The 19,142-nt window shown below is 42.9% G+C and overlaps 1 protein-coding gene across 1 annotated transcript in view; it reads left to right on the forward strand.

Moving 5' to 3' along the window:
- The first annotated feature begins 1,488 nt into the window (after positions 1-1,488).
- The window catches only part of MRPL39 (mitochondrial ribosomal protein L39), a 28,444-nt gene continuing 10,790 nt past the window's right edge, over positions 1,489-19,142 (forward strand). Inside the window, exons 1-5 of the mRNA XM_075593951.1 lie at positions 1,489-1,659; positions 3,436-3,642; positions 11,345-11,484; positions 12,459-12,558; positions 17,661-17,728. Of these exons, the coding sequence (XP_075450066.1) occupies positions 1,605-1,659; positions 3,436-3,642; positions 11,345-11,484; positions 12,459-12,558; positions 17,661-17,728 (570 nt within the window). The 5' untranslated portion in view covers positions 1,489-1,604. The remainder of the gene's footprint in view (positions 1,660-3,435; positions 3,643-11,344; positions 11,485-12,458; positions 12,559-17,660; positions 17,729-19,142) is intronic.

Below are 19,142 nucleotides of genomic sequence, written 5' to 3' on the forward strand. Positions count from 1 at the left end.
TGAGGAGAGGGAGGAGCTTAAAGTGGAATCAAAAGCTGGTACGTTAATAGAGCGCAGGTCTCTGTAGAAACGAGGTGGAGAATGGGAGAAGCGAGAGAGAGAAAATGAGATGAGGTGTTGGTCAGAGAGAGGAAAGGGGGAAATGGATAAATCGGAAAGTATATCTTATAACCTGACCTGTTGGGGGGAGTTAAGCACCACTGGCTCATAGACACAGTAGGAGTAGAAGTGAATTACTAAAAGTACCTTCGTTCGTAGTATGGGCGTTTAAAGTTTACTGAGCTGCTTCTTTTAGGAGTTGAAGGTGCTTGACAAATATTGGGTGGAAGAGCGTTCCATAGGTACGGAGCAGGGTCGGCTTGATGGCAGTGCCATCGATGCCACTGCACCGTGCCCTACGGTTACAGAGACCCCGCGCTCTACCTCACAACAATTATACTGATTGCCAGGGGAGAGTTCGTGGCCTCTGTAACTTTCTTACCTTCTCCATCTCTTCCTGCTGGGTCCGTCATGGTGATGTGATGTCAAATGGGGTTGCGTTGCCGTGACAATGGGATGTCACACAACGGGGTCTCATTGCTATGACAACGGGATGCCCTGTGGCACCGCATTGCCATGCTGTGCCGTCACCTGATGTCCCGTTGTCATGGCAACGCCATATGATGTCACGGCGCCATGATGAGGATCTCTGCAGGAAGGAGATGGCAAGGAGAAGGTAAGAGGCCCTGCAATATTCCCAGCAGGCACTGTTAAGTAGAGATTGTTAGTAAAAAAAAGGTTTCAGATGGGAAAAGGTGCAAAGATGAGACAAGCTTTGCTACATTTCAGTATACACTTGAAAGGGGCTTCTTATTGCTCCAGAAACGTCTCTGATTTATGTATCTGCCTATTATCCACCTGCAAGTCTTCCTCCCTTATACCAGTGTCACTGGCTGTCTGCATGTGTCCTTAATCGCCTTATGCCCTGACTAATGACCGGCTCCTATCTGGGGTAGAGTCAGTATTGTACGCACATCCTGATCCTCTGCACTGATTGGCTGCTCACGGTCACGTGATCTAATTCCTTCCCAGCGAGGCCTCTGGGAGATGTAGTCCTGCCTCTATTTCAATGCTGCAACTGTAAATAGGTCGCAGGACCACAAGTCCCAGGATCCGTCCCGGTGGCAGGAAACGGACATGGTGCTAGAGGGTTATCTCCTTGCTCCTTGCTCCTTAATCAAAAACATGTAGATTATAAAAGACATTTATGAGGAAAGTAGGAATGCCATTTTTTTTTCAAAATAACAAATAATAATAATAATATTCCACCATACATTGTACACACTTATTGCCCTTATCAAAGATGGCGGCGGTGTCCTTTGTGCTGAGTGACATGTTAGCCATCAAGGTCTTTGTCATCACTTTGAACCAGGCTGTGAGAAGCAGGAGTGGCGCGCCCTCTAGTGGTCTCTTGTCATATTGCCAGTAGGGAACCTTAGTGACGCTGTTGCAGTTTCCCGGTGATAGGGGGGACGTATTACTATGCGGACCCGGCCAGGGGTGTGTGCTGGAGACACGATCAATGTCACTGTAACAGCCTGAAGTGACCCGGTGGCCGGAGCAGAATGTGGCCGAGCTCTGTGATGGCGGGGAGCAGCGTGCTGCGGGCTGTGCGGGGCAGTGAGTGGGGAGGCTGGGGGCTGGGAATGTTAGGGAAAGGGGATCTCTTTTATGTCTTAACTCAGTGATTGTGCCACCCTCACCGCCCCCCATGACGGTTGCACTCCCCTCATGACGGTTGCACTCCCCTGGGCTGCCCTCACTGCCCCCCGTGGTGGGCCGCCCTCACCACTCCCTGTGGTGATACCCCCGTGGGCTGCCCTTACTGCCTCCTGTGGTGGTCCCGACCCCTGGGCTGCCGTCAGCGCCCCCTATGGTGGCCCCCCTGCACCACCGTGTGCTCTCTGCCCCTGTGGCTGGCCTCGCCACCCTCTTAGGCCGCGGGTATAGTAGGTGCGCATGGCGTTGCGTACCTGTCAGCCAAGCGATATGTGGCCTTTGATCGACAGCGACGGGGAGGCGTGACCGTTATGTCACATGAGCGGTTTGCCCTCATTGACTGAACCGTGCATGTGACCCGGCCATCGCAACCAAATAAAAATGTCAGCCCGAGAATCACGCGCGCTCTATGGCCTGCCTAGTTGAAGTACGGCCTTTTGTTCACGCCATCGCAGGGAGTATGGACGCGCCTTAAGCGCCGAATGTCCTTCAAACAAGTTGTCTGTTAGCAAGTTTGCTAGCCACACACTTATTTAACCCAGACTGTGCTGAAAAGGCGGTGCAATACGGAAGGTATAAGTATGTAGGGGTCTATGTTATTATTGACAAGAATCAAAAAGTGACACACTGTGAGTGCTCATTTGCATGTCAGTACCCAGAATCCATGGCAGCAGTAGAAGCATTGTATGCTAAGAGATAATGGGGAAACTCAGGGTTGCCGACCTAAGATGTAAATGTGCTCACAAGTGGCATTTGTATTTACTGTACACTGGAGGGTTTTTGTTACTTTTAATCACCATAACTTAATTTGTTATCTCCTCTAAGAAGGAGCAGCTCCTGATTATTGGCTAGTTATTCAGCAGGACTCAACTAGTTTTCCAAAGGATTAGAATCCATGTCATTTTGGTTACATTGAAAGACTTCTTATTAATACATTATTATACTTCAACATTTTGCAAGCATTTACAGCACCTCATCATATACATTTACACTATCTTAGTTTTCAAGTGAATTTCAGTGAGAAACATTGCATAACATATAGCAGGAGCAGACAGTCCAAGCCCCTTTTTGGACCACATTTTGCCTGCGGACCAAAAGTTGAAGAGCCCTGTTATTTAGAGTACCATCATTTCCAGGATGGCAGGAATGTTTCTCTAAATGCAATGCACCTTTTACCTTCCTTGACTGAAGGGCTAACACATTGTGTGTCTCTTCGCCATAAACTGATGGCTAAGGCCGTGATTATACCAAAAGCGTCCGGCGGTGTCGCGTGGCGCGATGCCTCGCAGCTCAAAAACAAATTGCAGCAATCCAATGAACTGCAGGGCGGCAGACAGGAGAGCAGACTTGAGAATTTGTTATCTTCAGGTGATGGCCGTGTCACTTGACCGGTTCATCCAGTGAGGGCGAATCGCTCACGGATACGCCTCCGCCACGCCGCACTGTCTCCTGCTTGTCTCCTGCCTGCAGTTCACATGCCGCTCGGAGGCATTGTGAGGATGAAGTCACCGGATCGCGCGGCCGCCCAGCCGGAGCTGGTATAATCGAGGCCTAAGTCTTTTGGATTCCTCGCAGCTTTTATGGGCAATGTTTTGTGCACAATTATCCAGTGGGGATTGCATTGTCACTGCTGCTGGCTTAATGAAATAATTGCACGTTCTTTCGCTCATTTTCCAGGATTTTACTCGACAGCCCCAGCTATTCGACTTCCAAATGCTGAGATCTCCCAGATGCGCGCTGAGCTGTTTAATAAAGAGAAAGAGAGACAGCTCTCGCTGTATCCACGTACTGAAAAGATTGAGGTGAAACACGTAGGAAAGACTGATCCAGAGTCTGTTTTTGTGATGAACAAAGGACTATCGACCCCATATAACTGTGCCATGCGTAAGTAACGGAGACGAACACTCGCATTTTGTAAATGTATACAAATTTGCTTATCATGATGATGGTTAACAGCTGAAGCAGGCCACAATGTGGGTTTATTTCAAAGGATCAATGTTTTGGTTCCCAGTGGAGCCTTTCTTAAGAGAAAAACATGTTTTCTAAAATTCCAGCTTTGGTTGCCACACAAGTGCTCAAACAGACCGTAAAATGAATGCCATGAGCCTAACTTGTTTCACAACCTCGATGGGCGCTTCCTCAGAGGCCTAAACAGCAACTAAAATCACACAAACATTTATAGTGAGTTACTGCTCCCCACAAATAAAAAAAAGTTATCTGAAAAGACCAGGGCTATAATACAGTCAGAAAACCTATCAAATTGTACAATTCAATGGGATTAATACCATGGGAGCTATCTCTAAGCACCAACAAACATTTATTTTATCCTCCTATTTATTATCATTGTTACCGGTATATCTTTTTATCTATTGTATCAACATCCATATTTATTGTAGCTTGTAATTTGACTTCACGAGCGCAGCCGGGGGAAACCTCAAAAGTAATGAGAAACATACTGTTCTTTATTTTACCCTGGTGGAGTTCTAGTTTCTAGATGAAATATTCCCCAAACCTCCCCGTTTGCACAACAATTTAAGCAAATCTCCTCCCCTGGTGGTGTTCCTAACTTTACCTATTCCCTGAGAGGAAAAGATGACAAATTAGCTTTATGATGACATTTAGTAAATCTTTGGACACTGGGGAGTTTATTTCTGGTTTCTTAATGATTAATGTGTTCCCTGATACGCTGTCTTAACAGTCTGATCGGGCGTCACATTTACAATTAAGCAAATAGGTTGACATCAAATGTTTTTTGCAGAACAAAATCCTGCAGGGGGAGACACCGCGTTGTGTAACTAGCTGAAGTGGTATATAAGAGCACTCAGGTATACCGTATAGAAAATAACAATTTATTAATTGACACACAGAAAATGAGAAACAGTACAAAGATTATTAAAAATTGGCAAGGACCCATGTCACGGGTGCTACCCAAAAGAAACACTGTTGTATGAATAAGGGGTAAACTATTTATATAGACCCCAGTACCTGATATAGGCACAAAAATGAAATCACCTAAATACACAGTGATATCATTGACAGGCTATTTCAAATTCCAGGTTTATGAAACATGCATATAGATGGATAAGTCCCCATGAGCATTGAATGATTGCTCAATAAACAATTCTTTCTCATTAAACATAAGTGTTCCACCTGTAAGGGCAAATGTGTTATCCAAGTCCACAACAAATTAACAATCTGTGGATGAGTGATATTCTGAATTCTGAGGGTCACTCAATACAATCAATGTCACACATGTAGCATGTATAGTGCATACACTCAGCCGAGTGCATTGTTAAATAGCCAGCACACTGAAAACGTATTCAAAGGTGATAAATGTCCAATAGCATAATAACAGCAGTGTTAGGTAGCATAGTTACGTGTACTCATCATCCAGGGGTCCTGCCTAGCACCCCCACTCCTACGCGTTTCGTCAGAGAACTTTAAACTTGGAGTGGTGAGGAGGCTAGGACAGGACACTGTTTAAAAAGGGGAGATTTTCGCGCCACGAGGAGGAGAAACAGCTGTGTATAATCAGAGCTCTGAGAGGGATAAATACTTCCACGTATCAGCGTGAGGCGCATTGTAATGGAGTTTACTTCATATATCGCGCCGTAACACGCTGTGCGCATGCGCAAAGCAGGTGAATTGCGGAGTATACTAGTCCACTATACTAGAAGCCAGGATTCTCTCGGCGATCGTACAGGAACATCTCTAGGGCTAATTTAAAGCTAAGCCTCCTGTAGATACGAGATATATCTCATTATCAAGGGATTCGCGCTACGCTTATCACGCGCATGCGCAATGGGTCCAATCTAAGATCTAAGATATGATTGTATTGAGTGACCCTCAGAGTTCAGAATATCACTCATCCACAGATTGTTAATTTATTGTGGACTTGGATAACACATTTGCCCTTACAGGTGGAACACTTATGTTTAATGAGGAAGAATTGTTTATTGGGCAATCATTCAATGCTCATGGCGACTTATCCCTCTGTATGCATGTTTCATAAACCTGGAATTTGAAATAGCCTGTCAATGATATCACTGTGTATTTAGGTGATTTCATTTTTGTGCCTATATCAGGTACTGGGGTCTATATAAATAGTTTACCCCTTCTTTTGGGTAGCACCCGTGTCAGGGGTCCATGCCAATTTTTAATAATCTTTGTACTGTTTTTCATTTTATTTGTGTCAATTAATAAATGGTTATTTTCTATACGGTATACCTGAGTGCTCTTAAGCGGGTTTCTTTCCTCTTGTTGCATAGTTATTACTGACCCGTGAGCACCGCCTGTTTCGGTAATTACTCCGCTACATACTGGCTAATGGTGACCATTCATATTGCTAGAGTGGATGCAAGGTTATCTTCCTCTTTTTCGTATGTATGTATGTATTTTTGGAATCTCTCCCCTGCAGACTGTTTCAGCGACCGTTACACAGGCCGACGTTAATACAGATGTTGCATTGACGAGTCGGCCCCTCACAGGACTTTTATCGCTGCCATGGGGACCCCAGTTTTCTCTTGCATTAGCTCCGTCCCTGTGCTGTGTATCTGGACTAGTGGGAATTATGTTTTGTAATGTGTGCATTATCAGGTGTATATCTCTGGTGGACGCAGCCCTTATTGGGGCTGTGGCATGCGCTCCATGTTTTTCTACTGTTCCCGGAGACGCAACATTTTTATTGTTTTGATATTCTGGATTATTTTTTCTTATATTTTCATTGTAAGTATGTTTACCAAACACATTAATGCCGCCCCACAAGGCTTTTTACGATATGCCGATATTATGGCCACTGCTTTTTCACCAACAATTATGGAGCCAGTTACCAGCTCTTATGTAGGAGAACCACTGTAACTTTGTTTTGGGACCAGGGACCTTTTTTTCTTTGCATTGTTCCCTGTTACCCTGACCTTGTTACAATGTATCTGAAAGCTTAGAGTGCCATACGCTTTCCTTATTGGCCACTGTAGCTTTTAACGTAATATATGGTATCTCCCACTGTGGAATGTCGTCCTGGCTCCGCTTTTCTCCAGCCCGTCTTCATGCATAGTCTTATTGGCTCCTAACTTGTGGTCATTACATCACTGTTGGGGTGGGGGCTGTGTTTTGGCAGGTATTTTGGTGTCTTAATGTCTCTATATTTAGTACCACGAGCTGCACGTTACTTGTGTCTTGGGAAGGACTCCATTTGGAGCCGGAACGTAGATGCTTTAAAACGAGAAAAAAACATCTTGGTGAGTGCCTGCTCCCCTGTCTTCAATATATATCGATTTCTTGTGTGTAATTGTATATGGAAAGGCCTTCTTCCAGCAGAAGATCCATAAGGGCTGCAGATAGTGTGTGTCTGTCTCAGGGATCGATATTTTCCAGGTGCCTAAAATTTCATGCTGAGCGCCTGAGTTTTGTGCCGAGTGACCTGTCGGTCACGGTGCTGCAGCCGCTCACTGCGCACCCGATGCTGCTTTACAAACGCGACATGGAAGCAGGATTGGATGCCGGCGAAAGCTGTGACTGACGGGTCAGTTAGCTGCTCCACAGTGTGCAGTGCTCAAGGGGGGTGTGAAGGACATGGAGCGGGCTGCCGAAGTGAGCGATGGCTTGGGGGGAGATAGATGCAGAGAGCATCAGAACTGTGGACACCAGTGCTTTCTATGAGGTCTGTGGGCGAGGGGAGGGTGCGTGAAAAGTTTGGTCTGGGGTAAGGGAGAGTATGAGTCGGTGAGATAAGTGTGTGTCAAAGATACACAAAGATACACACACACACACCGTGTGTGTGCCAAAGTTGAGGGGAGGAGAGATCCGCACACCTTCAGACCCTCTCCACCCCAAAGAAGTTGGCTTGATTAGTATAAGTAACATGAGAATGCCACTACAACCATTAAATTGCATGAAAATACAAGTAAGCTAAGGCTCAACAAGTGGCAGGAAGACACGTCACCAAAGCTTTTCACAGCAACACTTGAATTGTTCCAAGGAATCAAAAAAAAAACGCTGAATATTTAAATCGCCTACGATTTGCAGATGACTTGTTTTTGCAAGAAGACCTCCAGCAACAAATTGGAGAACTCGCTGAAGCAAGTAAGAATGTGCCTCTATATGGATCTCAGCAAGACCAAGGTGATCAACAGATATGTCAAGTCTGAAAAAAACGAAATAAATAGAATAGAACTGAATGAAGATGGGATGGGGCGTATTTGTAGGAAACAAGACAATATTTCAAGGGAACCTTCCACTGTGTCTCAGTTTTCGACCAGTGTATTCTGCCTGTGCTCACATATGTATGTGAAACTTGGACCCTAAATGCAAAGATCATTGAGACAATGCAAAGACGTATGGAGAGGTGTATGCTAGGTATTACCCGAAGAGACAGGGAAAAGAATAAAAGGGCCCGAAACCAAACAAAAGTCTGGGACAGCACAAGAAATTAAAATGGCAGTGGGCCGGACATATCACAAGAAGAAATGATCGTTGGACAAGATGGTACTCGACTGGATTCCCAGACAATGACCAAAAGCAAGATAGGGGGATGAAATCAGAAAATGTGTTGGAGTAACGTGGAGAAGAGGCTGGCAACCGCAGAACATTGGAATCCTTGGTTAGGCCTTCATCCAACAGTTGATCGACAAAGGCTGATGATATATTTATATATTGGACATTCGACCAATTGGTACCAACCAGTTTTTCATTTTAGTTGTCAGTAGATATTGGCAGAAATATCTACAATATTTGATTCACTTGAATTGAACTGTTGTCTGTATTCTCAGAATTAGGTTAGAGCAACAGTTGTGTAATTGGTAACGTAATATTGCCAAAAGAGAGCCAATAAGTATATGTTGGCGCAAACCTCCAGGAGCGATCACATGACCGCCCCTCGACTGATTTGAAACCAAAATGGAAGGGACTCATTTCCTCTTTGATCGTCTCGACTTCTCCGTTGGAGGGCTCTGCCCGATTATGCGCTACAAAACGACCATTTTTGCTCTATAGTGAGCGTGGGTTCAAGATGTATCGGGTGCGTTACATGGCACTTGAAAGGTTTTATTATTGGAAAAGCATATAAATTGACAAGAACTTTTAAATTCTATTAATTGCACTTGATTATTTTCTTCTGGCTGGTATTAGTCCGTGGTGTGTGGTGTTGTTTTTTTAAAATGTTTATTCCAGATTAAAAAGTGAAATGCTTTGATATGTCCCTGCTTGCATGTGGGGTCATGGAGCGGGGGGGGGGGGGGGGGGAATGTAAAAAGAAAATAAGGAACATTATTATTTTTTCTTCTTTTAGCAAATCTTAATCTTTCCCTCCCACATGGAGTTATTGTTTAAATATATCATTTGGTTTACGCAGATTCTAGTTTCCCATGGTTTTTTCCCCTCTTTATCCTCTGCTGTCACTGATTTTGAAAAATAATTAACCATAAGAAAAGTGTCGTTTTTCTTTAAGAAAAGCAATCTTCAGATATTCAGTCTCTGTACATATATACTGTAAGTTGAGGCAAACTGGCAAAGCACACACATTTCTGCCTGACACACGCAGAGAAACGGGCAGTGCTGCATTCAGTGACCCAGTACATTTTTGCCGCACCAGCTGAATGCATCACCCCAGCGATCACCTCATGTAAAGTTTTCACAGTTCAATTAACTGGCCTTTCGTTTAATAATTCCAAATTAATTAGGTAGCAACAGTTAATTAAATAAACATTAAAGGAGAAAAACGCAATTAAATTTCTAATTCAACTCGTTAACAGTACAACCCTGCTTTACAGTCCAATTTTTTTTTTTTTTCCCCCCCTCCAAATTTTTTAATTGCAATCATTTCAATCAATTGTGTGCACAAATCATCTTGCCCTTCAGGGATTTGTGTTGAGACAATTTTATGGGAAGGCACTAATAAATGCTCTTGCTCTGGATTAAAGACCGTTATAAACCAGCCTTTATGACTGCTCGGTGAGGCTATGGTATTAAAAACAAAAAAACCCTCAGTAAATCAAACCTGCATTCTTATCTGTGTATCCAAATATGAAAAGAGAGCCAGTTCCTACATAGCCTGTGTCTATGTAAATGATTACAGGGAAGCATATGTATGTGTGGAGGAATGTCTGCATTATCGGGCTTTATATATTATATGTTAGTAATTCCCTGGCAATGGGGATTTGGCACCCTTGTGGTGTGTTTATAAAGCAGTAGTCCGAGTTGGGTTTTGCACATTTTTTATATCCAATGGAAAACATCGCATATTGCCCTTTTCGGCGGATGTGTTATTTTTTTTTAAATCAGATGTTTCGTTCCGGAGATATGAAAATGCAAAGTATAAATATTGTGCCCCAGAGTAGGCTGGGGTTAACGTCAGAAGCTGCAGATTGTTCTCAATCTGGCACAGGGGCAAGATACTAACATTTATAGGAGTTCAACTGGCTGCAGGGTTTAAATCCGAAATTGGAGGGGGATTGCTGACTTTAAAATGCATTAAGTCAAAAATACATTTTGTGTTGTAAAAAAAAGAAAAAGACGTGTCTGATAAGAGCACATTTTGACTTCAAACTTTTTGAAATGGTAGATAGAAGTGGCGAAGCGCTCAAATGCTGGGTATAGTAACCAATAATTGCCAAAACCAACATCCGGGGATAGTCAGAAGACAATAATAATGAGTAGTAGTAGTAATGCAGCTAACAATAATGGGTTAGTGAACCTCCTGAAGACAGGTAATGGGTAGGAATGACCCCCTACGATCGATCTCATTGGAAGTTCCCCTGTAGCAGAATAAGTACTCACAGTTCCTCGGTGTGGCTGGCTGGATGTGCAGCTTCCAAATGTAGTTATAGGATGCAGATGGTTGGGAGGAGCGCACGATCCTTGATAAAGAACGCACATGCGTTCGAAACGCGTTGGATTTTAGGTCTCATGACACAATAAAGTTTAATATTTTTGGATATTTTGGGTCCTCTCTTTGCTCCCGTTGGATCGTGCGCTCCTCCCAACAATCTGCTTTTTTTAAATGGTAGAAATATATTCAATGAACTTGTTTTCCAAGTCTCATGTGAGGTGGGGGGGGGCATATTTAAAAACAATTGTGCCCCACCACGAAGAATGAATATGATGGGAATGCCCACTGCCGTCACAGCTGTCATATACAGTATTTCCTGATCGCTGGGTAATCTGGTGCTATATTTTTTCCGTGTTTACCCTAGTTTTGCAACAGGGGGACTTTCAGAGACCGGTGAGAAATCCTAAGCTGCAGGTGAGACACGGAGAAACCTACAGTAGGTTGTAGAGTTGCTTTGTAAAACAAATCCTGTACCTGTTTGCTAGCTGGGGCTGGATGAGCTGGCCGCATATTGATTAAATCCTACTTAGTCAGGATTCACGTAATTAAACTGGATTGTTTTGTCTGTAATGTACGGTTTTCCATATGTGGCATGGCTGGGCAGATTCAGGGTTTCTTTGTTATTTGTTGGCGTTTATTTGTAAAGCTTATACATGTGAACCCTGTGTTTGCTCTTCTAGTGTCTTCTCAGAGCACATAACATGGAAGGCAAGTGGTGGTGGTGAATACTTCACATCTTTTTATTTTTATTGTTTCTTGTAGACCTCAGCGAGTGGTACTGCCAGAGGTCTGTGCTGGCCCTCGTGGATGGACAGTTTTGGGACATGTACAAACCTTTGAACAAATCTTGTGAAATCCAGTTTCTTACTTTTAAAGATGAAAACCCAGAGGAAGTTAATAAGGTGAGGGACCTTTTGTATGTTTAGAAACCTCTACATGGTTTTGTAACTCTGCTGAAAGGAAATGTAAGCACATTTGAACCCGTGTTGCCATGGTGACACGTCGCCAGAAGCCACCGGAGAGCAGGTAAGGGATATACAGAGGCCTCACGCTCTTCCCCCGGCATTTATTTTAAATGTTGCGGGGAAGAACGCCCCCTGGGATCCCCCCCACCCAGTTTGCGCACTGCTGAGCTAGAGCACTGTTCCAAAAACGGATCCAAATTGTTTTGACTATCACTTTGTAGCAAAGTACTGTGAAACATTGAGACAATCTGGATCCACTGAAGCCAGTGAGCGTATGTAGGAACGGTTATAGGAGAGAGAAGATTAAGCTAATATACGTATTCATTGTCTTAAAGTTACATGGAGCAATTTTGTTTTTCTCTCTTTTTGTCCAAGCAAATTACCAGGTCTAAAACGATGCTAACTTCTGCGTCTAAGAGATCTGCGCCAGATTGAACCCTTTGAGTGCCACTCCAGCGCGGTAACATGACCGCAGCAACCCTTAACCCGGAAACAGAAGCAGTCGTCCCCTTCCATTTCCCTTAACTGCAGACGACATCCTGCGCTCCTTAGGGAACGTAGGACGCGATGTCAGCTGCAGAAAACCCTTTCATTGAGCGTGACGTAGCCACTATGTCATGGGGCCCTGGGAGTGCCAGACCCCATCATGTAGTGACTACGTCTTGGGGAGCACAAAGGGTTAAGAAGCAAGATTAACAAGCTTCATGCATCAGCCACTGGTCCAAATTGATGCATTCGGATACATCTTCCCACTGGCTGCAGAAGAAGGCTGCATGAAGTGAATTTTGAATGGCTTCAAGGACCACCAATAAAGTCTGCGTGCATCACAGCCTGAGAGCCACTGATGTACTTTAAGCTATAAAAGTACCACGGTCCTCTGTGATTTCTCTGTGTAATTTCCTGGTTTGCAGGCATATTGGCGTTCCTGCGCAATGATCCTTGGATGTGTGTTGGAGCAGGCCTTCAAAGACGAGTACACAGTGACTCTGCTCAGAGCGCCAGAGATACCAGGTAAGAGGCACAATCCTATTATTAAAGCAGCAATCCCGCCTACTTGTTCTTTTCCCAATTGATTTTTTTTGACATATTCTGACATGGGGTCCCCCGGGGCTCAGCCATACTATTATTAGTTCCAGGAACTCTCCCGCTTCCTAAGATAATTAGCGGTTAAGTTTTTTTTAATGTTTCACCTGTAATTCAGGAAATCACAATGGCCGCCAAACCTATTGGATGTCTGTGTGGGCACCGTCTACGATCCAGGAAGTTAACCGGCAACAAAAATGTCAAGGATAGCGGTATCGAGGGACCCCAGAGTGAAACATAGCACAGTTCAGGAGGGATCCCAGAGTGAAACATAGCACAGTTCAGGAGGGATCCCAGAGGGAAACATAGCACCGTTCAGGAGGGATCCCAGAGGGAAACAGCACCGTTCAGGAGGGATCCCAGAGGGAAACATAGCACAGTTCAGCGGGGATCGAGGGATCCCAAAAGGAAACGTAGCACAGTTCAGCAGGGATCGAGGGATCCTAGAGGGAAACTGCACAGTTCAGCGGGGATCGAGGAATCCCAAAAGGAAACATAGCACAGTTGAGCTCTGGAGAAACTCACGAATCAAATGTTGTAAAAAAAATAAAATAAAAAGTTTGAAAAATCAATGATAAATAGGTAGGATGTCTGTTTTAACCTAATTATAGGCAAATAAATGGACATGAACGTTGACACAAACTGATAAGGGAAGAAATGAGAAATTCGGGCTGATCCCAGAAAGCTTTTTCTCCACAAACCTTAGAAAGAAAAAACGGAAACTTACTTGTGGTTAAACGTGTGTGACCTTCAACAACATTAGTTATTCAAACACAATTACAGTATATTCTTTGAATGTTGTTTTCTGTTTGATCTAATCCAGCTAACAGATGGAGCCACATTGAGCAAAATAATGTCATTTATTAGGATTTGCTTATAAACCATTTACTTACATTGAAGTGAGGTTTAATGTGTGTCATGAATAGCATAACAAAGAAGAAATCTCAACACCTCTATTATGTAATAAAGCATGAAATAAAGCCATTAGCTGGACAAATCAATTACTTTTATATTCATAGTTACATTGATGTTGTTTTAAAATGGACAGTCTAGTCCAAGCAACAAATCTTCTAATCCACATAGGTTCCTGTGGAGAAAACTGCTCTGTATCTGTGTACTAAAAGCTATAAACAGCATCTCATTAACAATTGATGCAATCTCAGATGTGAATGCAGAATTATGGAATGAAACTTCATCTATATTTAATTAATGACAGATTTACGGGCCAGGAAAAGTGGTTTGCGACAATGCGAGCATCGTCTGGCATTCTGCAGCTTGTACTTTGAAAGTAAGCTGGATCTTTATCTTTTGGGACTCGGTAGTATAAGCCTTGCTCAAAAAAATGAAGACGTGAACGTGAAAAATAATGTAATGTAAGGGTTTCCAAAAGTTTTCCTCTCAAACAAATACTTCTTCTTACGGTTCTCTTGCATAAGTACTGTCCAGGCACAGTATAGGAGCTTGTAGTTACCTCAAAAGTATCAATCCCCAGGACATGAGGTTGGTATGTTTTTGTTTTTTCTTTCCACTGGGAGCCCACAGTTTCCGAGAATATGGATTTCTAAAATGAAAAAAAAAAAAAAAAAAAGCAAATTAGTTGGTGCTGAGCCAATATATCGCTATGATGCCCAATTGACTGTTTATTGGGTGTCACCAACGGCACCCATTTTTTCTTCAGAAAAGGCAGATAAATGGGAAGTCCATATTCCTTGAACAGAAGGGCTAGTGATGCTAAAGAAATTCTGCTCCGGGAGATTGTCTAGTACTGGCAGGTTTCATAATAGAGGTTTTTTTAAAAAAAATCTTTATCTCAACAATGTACATAGTCTTTCTAATGGAGAACATCTAATACGGGGAATTGTAATACAAAAAATCCAATGAACCTAAAATCAGACCATAGGAAAGGAAATCTGCGACCTGTGGAGCTTACAATCCGTGTACAGGTGGATTTATTTTTTTGTGATTTAGTGTCTCCAGTCTGTGTCTGTGTCTGTGTCTGTGTGTATAGCCCCTCCAAATAATTTAGGGAGACATGCCTGGGCTGAAAAAAGAGCATACCTGAGGTACCCAGCTGGAATATATGCTAATGGTTATGCAAAGTATATTTAAATGAGTCTTATCCCACACTTACTAAAAGGATTTATATACCAACTAGAGTTGATAAGCCTAAGTCACCAACCTAATGACTGGAATGGTGGATGACCCAACAGGACTAGAACCCACAACTACTGCTTTTGTAGGCCACAGCTCTAGCAGTGTGAGCTAAGCCAGCTGATGGATAACAGTGCACGCTGTCAACTACTAGCATACCTCCAATGGATATCTATTTTGTTGATTTATAACCTTGAAAAGACGTCAAGCACAAAGTAATAATACTGTATGTACTGTGGGCTGTAAGTTACTGAGGCCAGGTGAGATTAAATAAAACACAGATTTTCTGACACACACACTAGTAAAAACAAGATAAAGCACAGCAAATGCAGAGAGAAAGTAATATAACAGTGAGCTAGTGACTTGAGTTAGTGCTTCTAATCTTATGAAGGATAAAGAGAGTGGCCCATATTTACTAAGCACTGTTCTAACATAAGGCACCTTCGGTGCAGGAATACATTACATCCTATTCAAATAAATGGACTGTAAGGTTTCTTCCCAGACCAGTTCTCTCATGGCAGAAGACTTTATTAGATATGCGTCTATCCCAGAAGAGGGTAAAGTGCTTTGTACACGTATGAGCACTCAATATGGAGTACAGCTCAAAACTAAGTATGCTGTGACAGTGGTGCTAGCCATCAGCTGGTTTTGCACACACTGCTAGGGCTGTTGTCCTGAATAACAGAGGTTGTACGGATTCAACTTCTGATCCCATGCGCTCTAACAACATACCCCATTCCTCATAATGTGCCTTAGGCCTCGATTATAGTGCAGACGCACGCGACGGAGCGCAAGGAGTCACGCACGCCTGTTGCCCCGAGTGATCCTTGAACTCTGATGGGGAGGCATGATGTTACCAGGCTGGTTTGCACTCATTGGCTGAAACGCTCACGTGATGCGGCTGTAGCGTGAAAAAAATAATAATTTGTCTCTTCAAAATTTCTGTCTCGCTTCAACGCGCGCGCAGCCGTTCACACAATGGCTGGTCTGATAGAGGTACTGTATATTGTTTGCGCTGCACACGTCATCGCACGCACTATGGCCGCAGCCTTAGACTTGTCAACCCAGTAGCACTTTGTGGGCTGTGGGAAGCCATTGGAATCACTCCCTGACGGTTTTTGTAGAGGTTTTTTATTTTATTTTAAAATTACGTATTTCAATTCACTATGTGTCTGGCACTCTTGACAGATGGCACAGTGAATATTTTTGTCCCTGTTCTGTTATACTGTAACCACCTTTGTGCATACCCTTCTTGTTGTACCAAAATGAATGCATATACCTGTAGTAGCTTCCTCCACTTGTCTTCCTTTTTAAAGCAAACCACTTCCGGTTGCCAGTTCCTTGTGGAGCACAGCTGAGATACCTGTGAGATATATGTTAATAGCTAGATTAGCTACATGAGTGAGCAGTTCAAAAGTATGATGTGACAGTGATGCTACCCATCAGCTGGTTTAGCTCACACTGCTAGAGCTGCGACCTAGAAAAGCAGTGGTTGTGGATTCTAGTCCAGCCGGATACCTCAGGTGTACACAATTTTCAGTACAGGCATGTCTCCCTAATTTATTTGGAGGGACGTTTGAGGGGATATATATATATGTATCCAACTTGAGACCGTACTAAATTAAGTCTCATCCTCTTCTCCTCCTCGGATTAATCAGTGTGGATTTTAAACAGTCCGGCAACGTATTTCGGATTCAATATGAAATCTGAGTTTTGATTCTTATAACTCCGCTCGGATTTGAATGAATCTGCTCTTTTTTTTTTTAGTACCCAATCCACAGATGGATTTTGGTGGGGGGGACAGATTTGGTCTAAACAATCCGAGGGAAACAGATTTGGATTGGTTCGCTCATTTCTAGTGACCTTCTCCAATGGTTCCTTTTATATTTGATGCACATATGTTCAGTGCAAAGTGTGGGGATGTGCATACTATGTTTGGAAGATATTTCCTACATGGTTCCCATTATGGCATTCTCTTGGTTTATTTATTTTTTGTTTGTTTTTTAAGACTTTGCCCTGATCACTGCAAGTTTGTAATTGCTTGATTGCATTATTTGCTTAATTAGGTGACTCCCATAACCACCACTTTTTAACTATATATGTATTATTTGATTGTTCTTTTTATATTTCTGCTTTTTGCCTGACATTTTCATTACGATTCACCCCATCATTGCCCCACGGGGCCAGGAACACGCCATATTTGTGCAATGTGTTACAAGTTTCTCTGGCAGTGAAGGACTTAAAACATAAAGTAAATGTTTCTAATTGGGACTGCTCATTTAGATCCGTCCAGGAATAACCATCATTTGGCAAATGTTATGTTAGATTAATTGACTATATTTAGTAGGTCAGTGTTGCAGTGAGCCGCCCCCCACACTATTACTGTCTTGTAAATCTCCTGCCATAAATTACGCCTGCAATGTCCCAGATTCTGAGTTGTCCCCAGAGTTGTTGTTGTTTTTTTTTTTCCTACCATGTATATTTTCATCTTTATTTTCTTCCTTAAGATGGGCTCAGTTCACGAGTTTAGAAATAACATGAGCAAAATTATTTTGACATGTCTAAAATGGTAATTTATTGCATGCAGGGAATGTTTGTTTCTTTACCCATCTTTTTTCTGCAATTCTCTGCACTAAAAAGTCTGTCTCTGTCTCTGTCTCTGTCTCTGTCTCTGTCTCTGTCTCTGTCTCTGTCTCTGTCTCTGTCTCTGTCTCTGTCTCTGTCTCTGTCTCTGTGTAATATGTTTTCTCTTTCATATATTGCCCCCTTTCATTGGTAGAGGAAAGTGTTAATGACTGCTTTTATATTACATTTGTCAAGTTAATATTACTCTTCTAACATTTTTCAATTATTATTGTTTTTTAACATGATGCATCCAGTGATCTCCGGAGCATTCTGCTATGATGTGGTATTGGATAGCAGGCTGGATGATTGGACACCAACACGGGTATGTTTTTTGCTTGTATGTGTTATTGTGACTTTGCCCATGGACTTTTTCCTGTAGTTACCAGTTCTGACACATGGTATCTATATGCTTCATTAGCCATGAGGACTCAAAGCAAAGACATATCTTTTATCACATCAGCAGTAATATTTACAGGCCCATTAACAAGACTTGTATCTGGAGGAGGATTAGGTCACTTTGCCCGCACTCCAAAAAAGGGCTCAGAAAGCCATTATTTCCTCATCGTCTCCCTGCTCCAGAGCTTAGAACTGGACTGGTGCAAGAGAGTCAGATGTGTGCTCAATAGTTCGGTATTCTACATTAAAGTTGACAGAAAATTGACTTCTTTGCTAGAGTGCTCACTCCACTGAAACAGCCCTCACTAAAATAACTAATGACCTCCATGCTGACCTTACACCTGCTGTACAGACCCAAGTTTCTGAATTAAATTTAACATGTCAAAATCAGAGCTCCTCATATTTCCTCCCAAATCTGGCCCTTCTACCTCCTTCTACATTCCTGTTGGAAGCACTATTATACACCCAGCACGCTGCCTAGGGGTCACACTTGATTCCTTTCTCACACTCTCCTCTCACATTCAAAAGGTAGCTAAAGCCTGTCGTTTTTTCTTCCACAATATTACAAAGATACACCCTTTCCTCTGTTGCTCTACTGCTAAAACTCTGACATAGGTACTCATTATCTCCCGTCTTGACTACTGTAACTTCCTGCTGTCTCCCCTACAACCTATCCTAAACGCTGCTGCGAGAATCGCTCTACTCTTTCCTAAATCTGTCCCAGGGTCTCCCCTGCTGAAATCCCTCTACTGGGTTCCTATCAAATCCCGTATTGTACACTCAATTCGCCTCCTCACTTTTAAGGCTTTACACTCTTCTGCCCCTCCCTACATCTCTGCCCTCATTTCTCACTATACACCATTCTGACTTGCGTTCTGCTCAAGGATGTCTTCTCTCTACCCCTTTGTGTCTAAATCCCTCTCCTGCCTTAAACCTTTCTCAGCGACTGCCCCACACCTCCTGGAATACCCTTCCCCTCAATATCCGACTAGCACCCTCTCTATCCACCTTTAAGACCCATCTTAAAATGCACCTCCTTAACGAAGCATATGAGTAGCTCTGTGGCACTTACCAGAATACCTTCCTACTGTCTCTCTACGTTCTTCTTACTTGCCAATTAGATTGTAAGCTCTTCGGGGCAGGGACTCCTTTTCCCAAATGTCACTTTTATGTCACCATTATGTGTTTATTTGTATTTGTTATATGATTTGTCACGTGCTATGTACATTAATGGTGCTATATAAATAAAGATATACATACAATAAACTTCCCTATTCAACCTCTGAAGGAGCATTGAGAGTTGTATTTTTGATTGATGGATGCAGCCATTTATTTGAGGC

The sequence above is a fragment of the Ascaphus truei genome, chromosome 3, assembly GCF_040206685.1.
Source record: "Ascaphus truei isolate aAscTru1 chromosome 3, aAscTru1.hap1, whole genome shotgun sequence".
NCBI classification, from domain to species: Eukaryota; Metazoa; Chordata; class Amphibia; order Anura; family Ascaphidae; genus Ascaphus; species Ascaphus truei.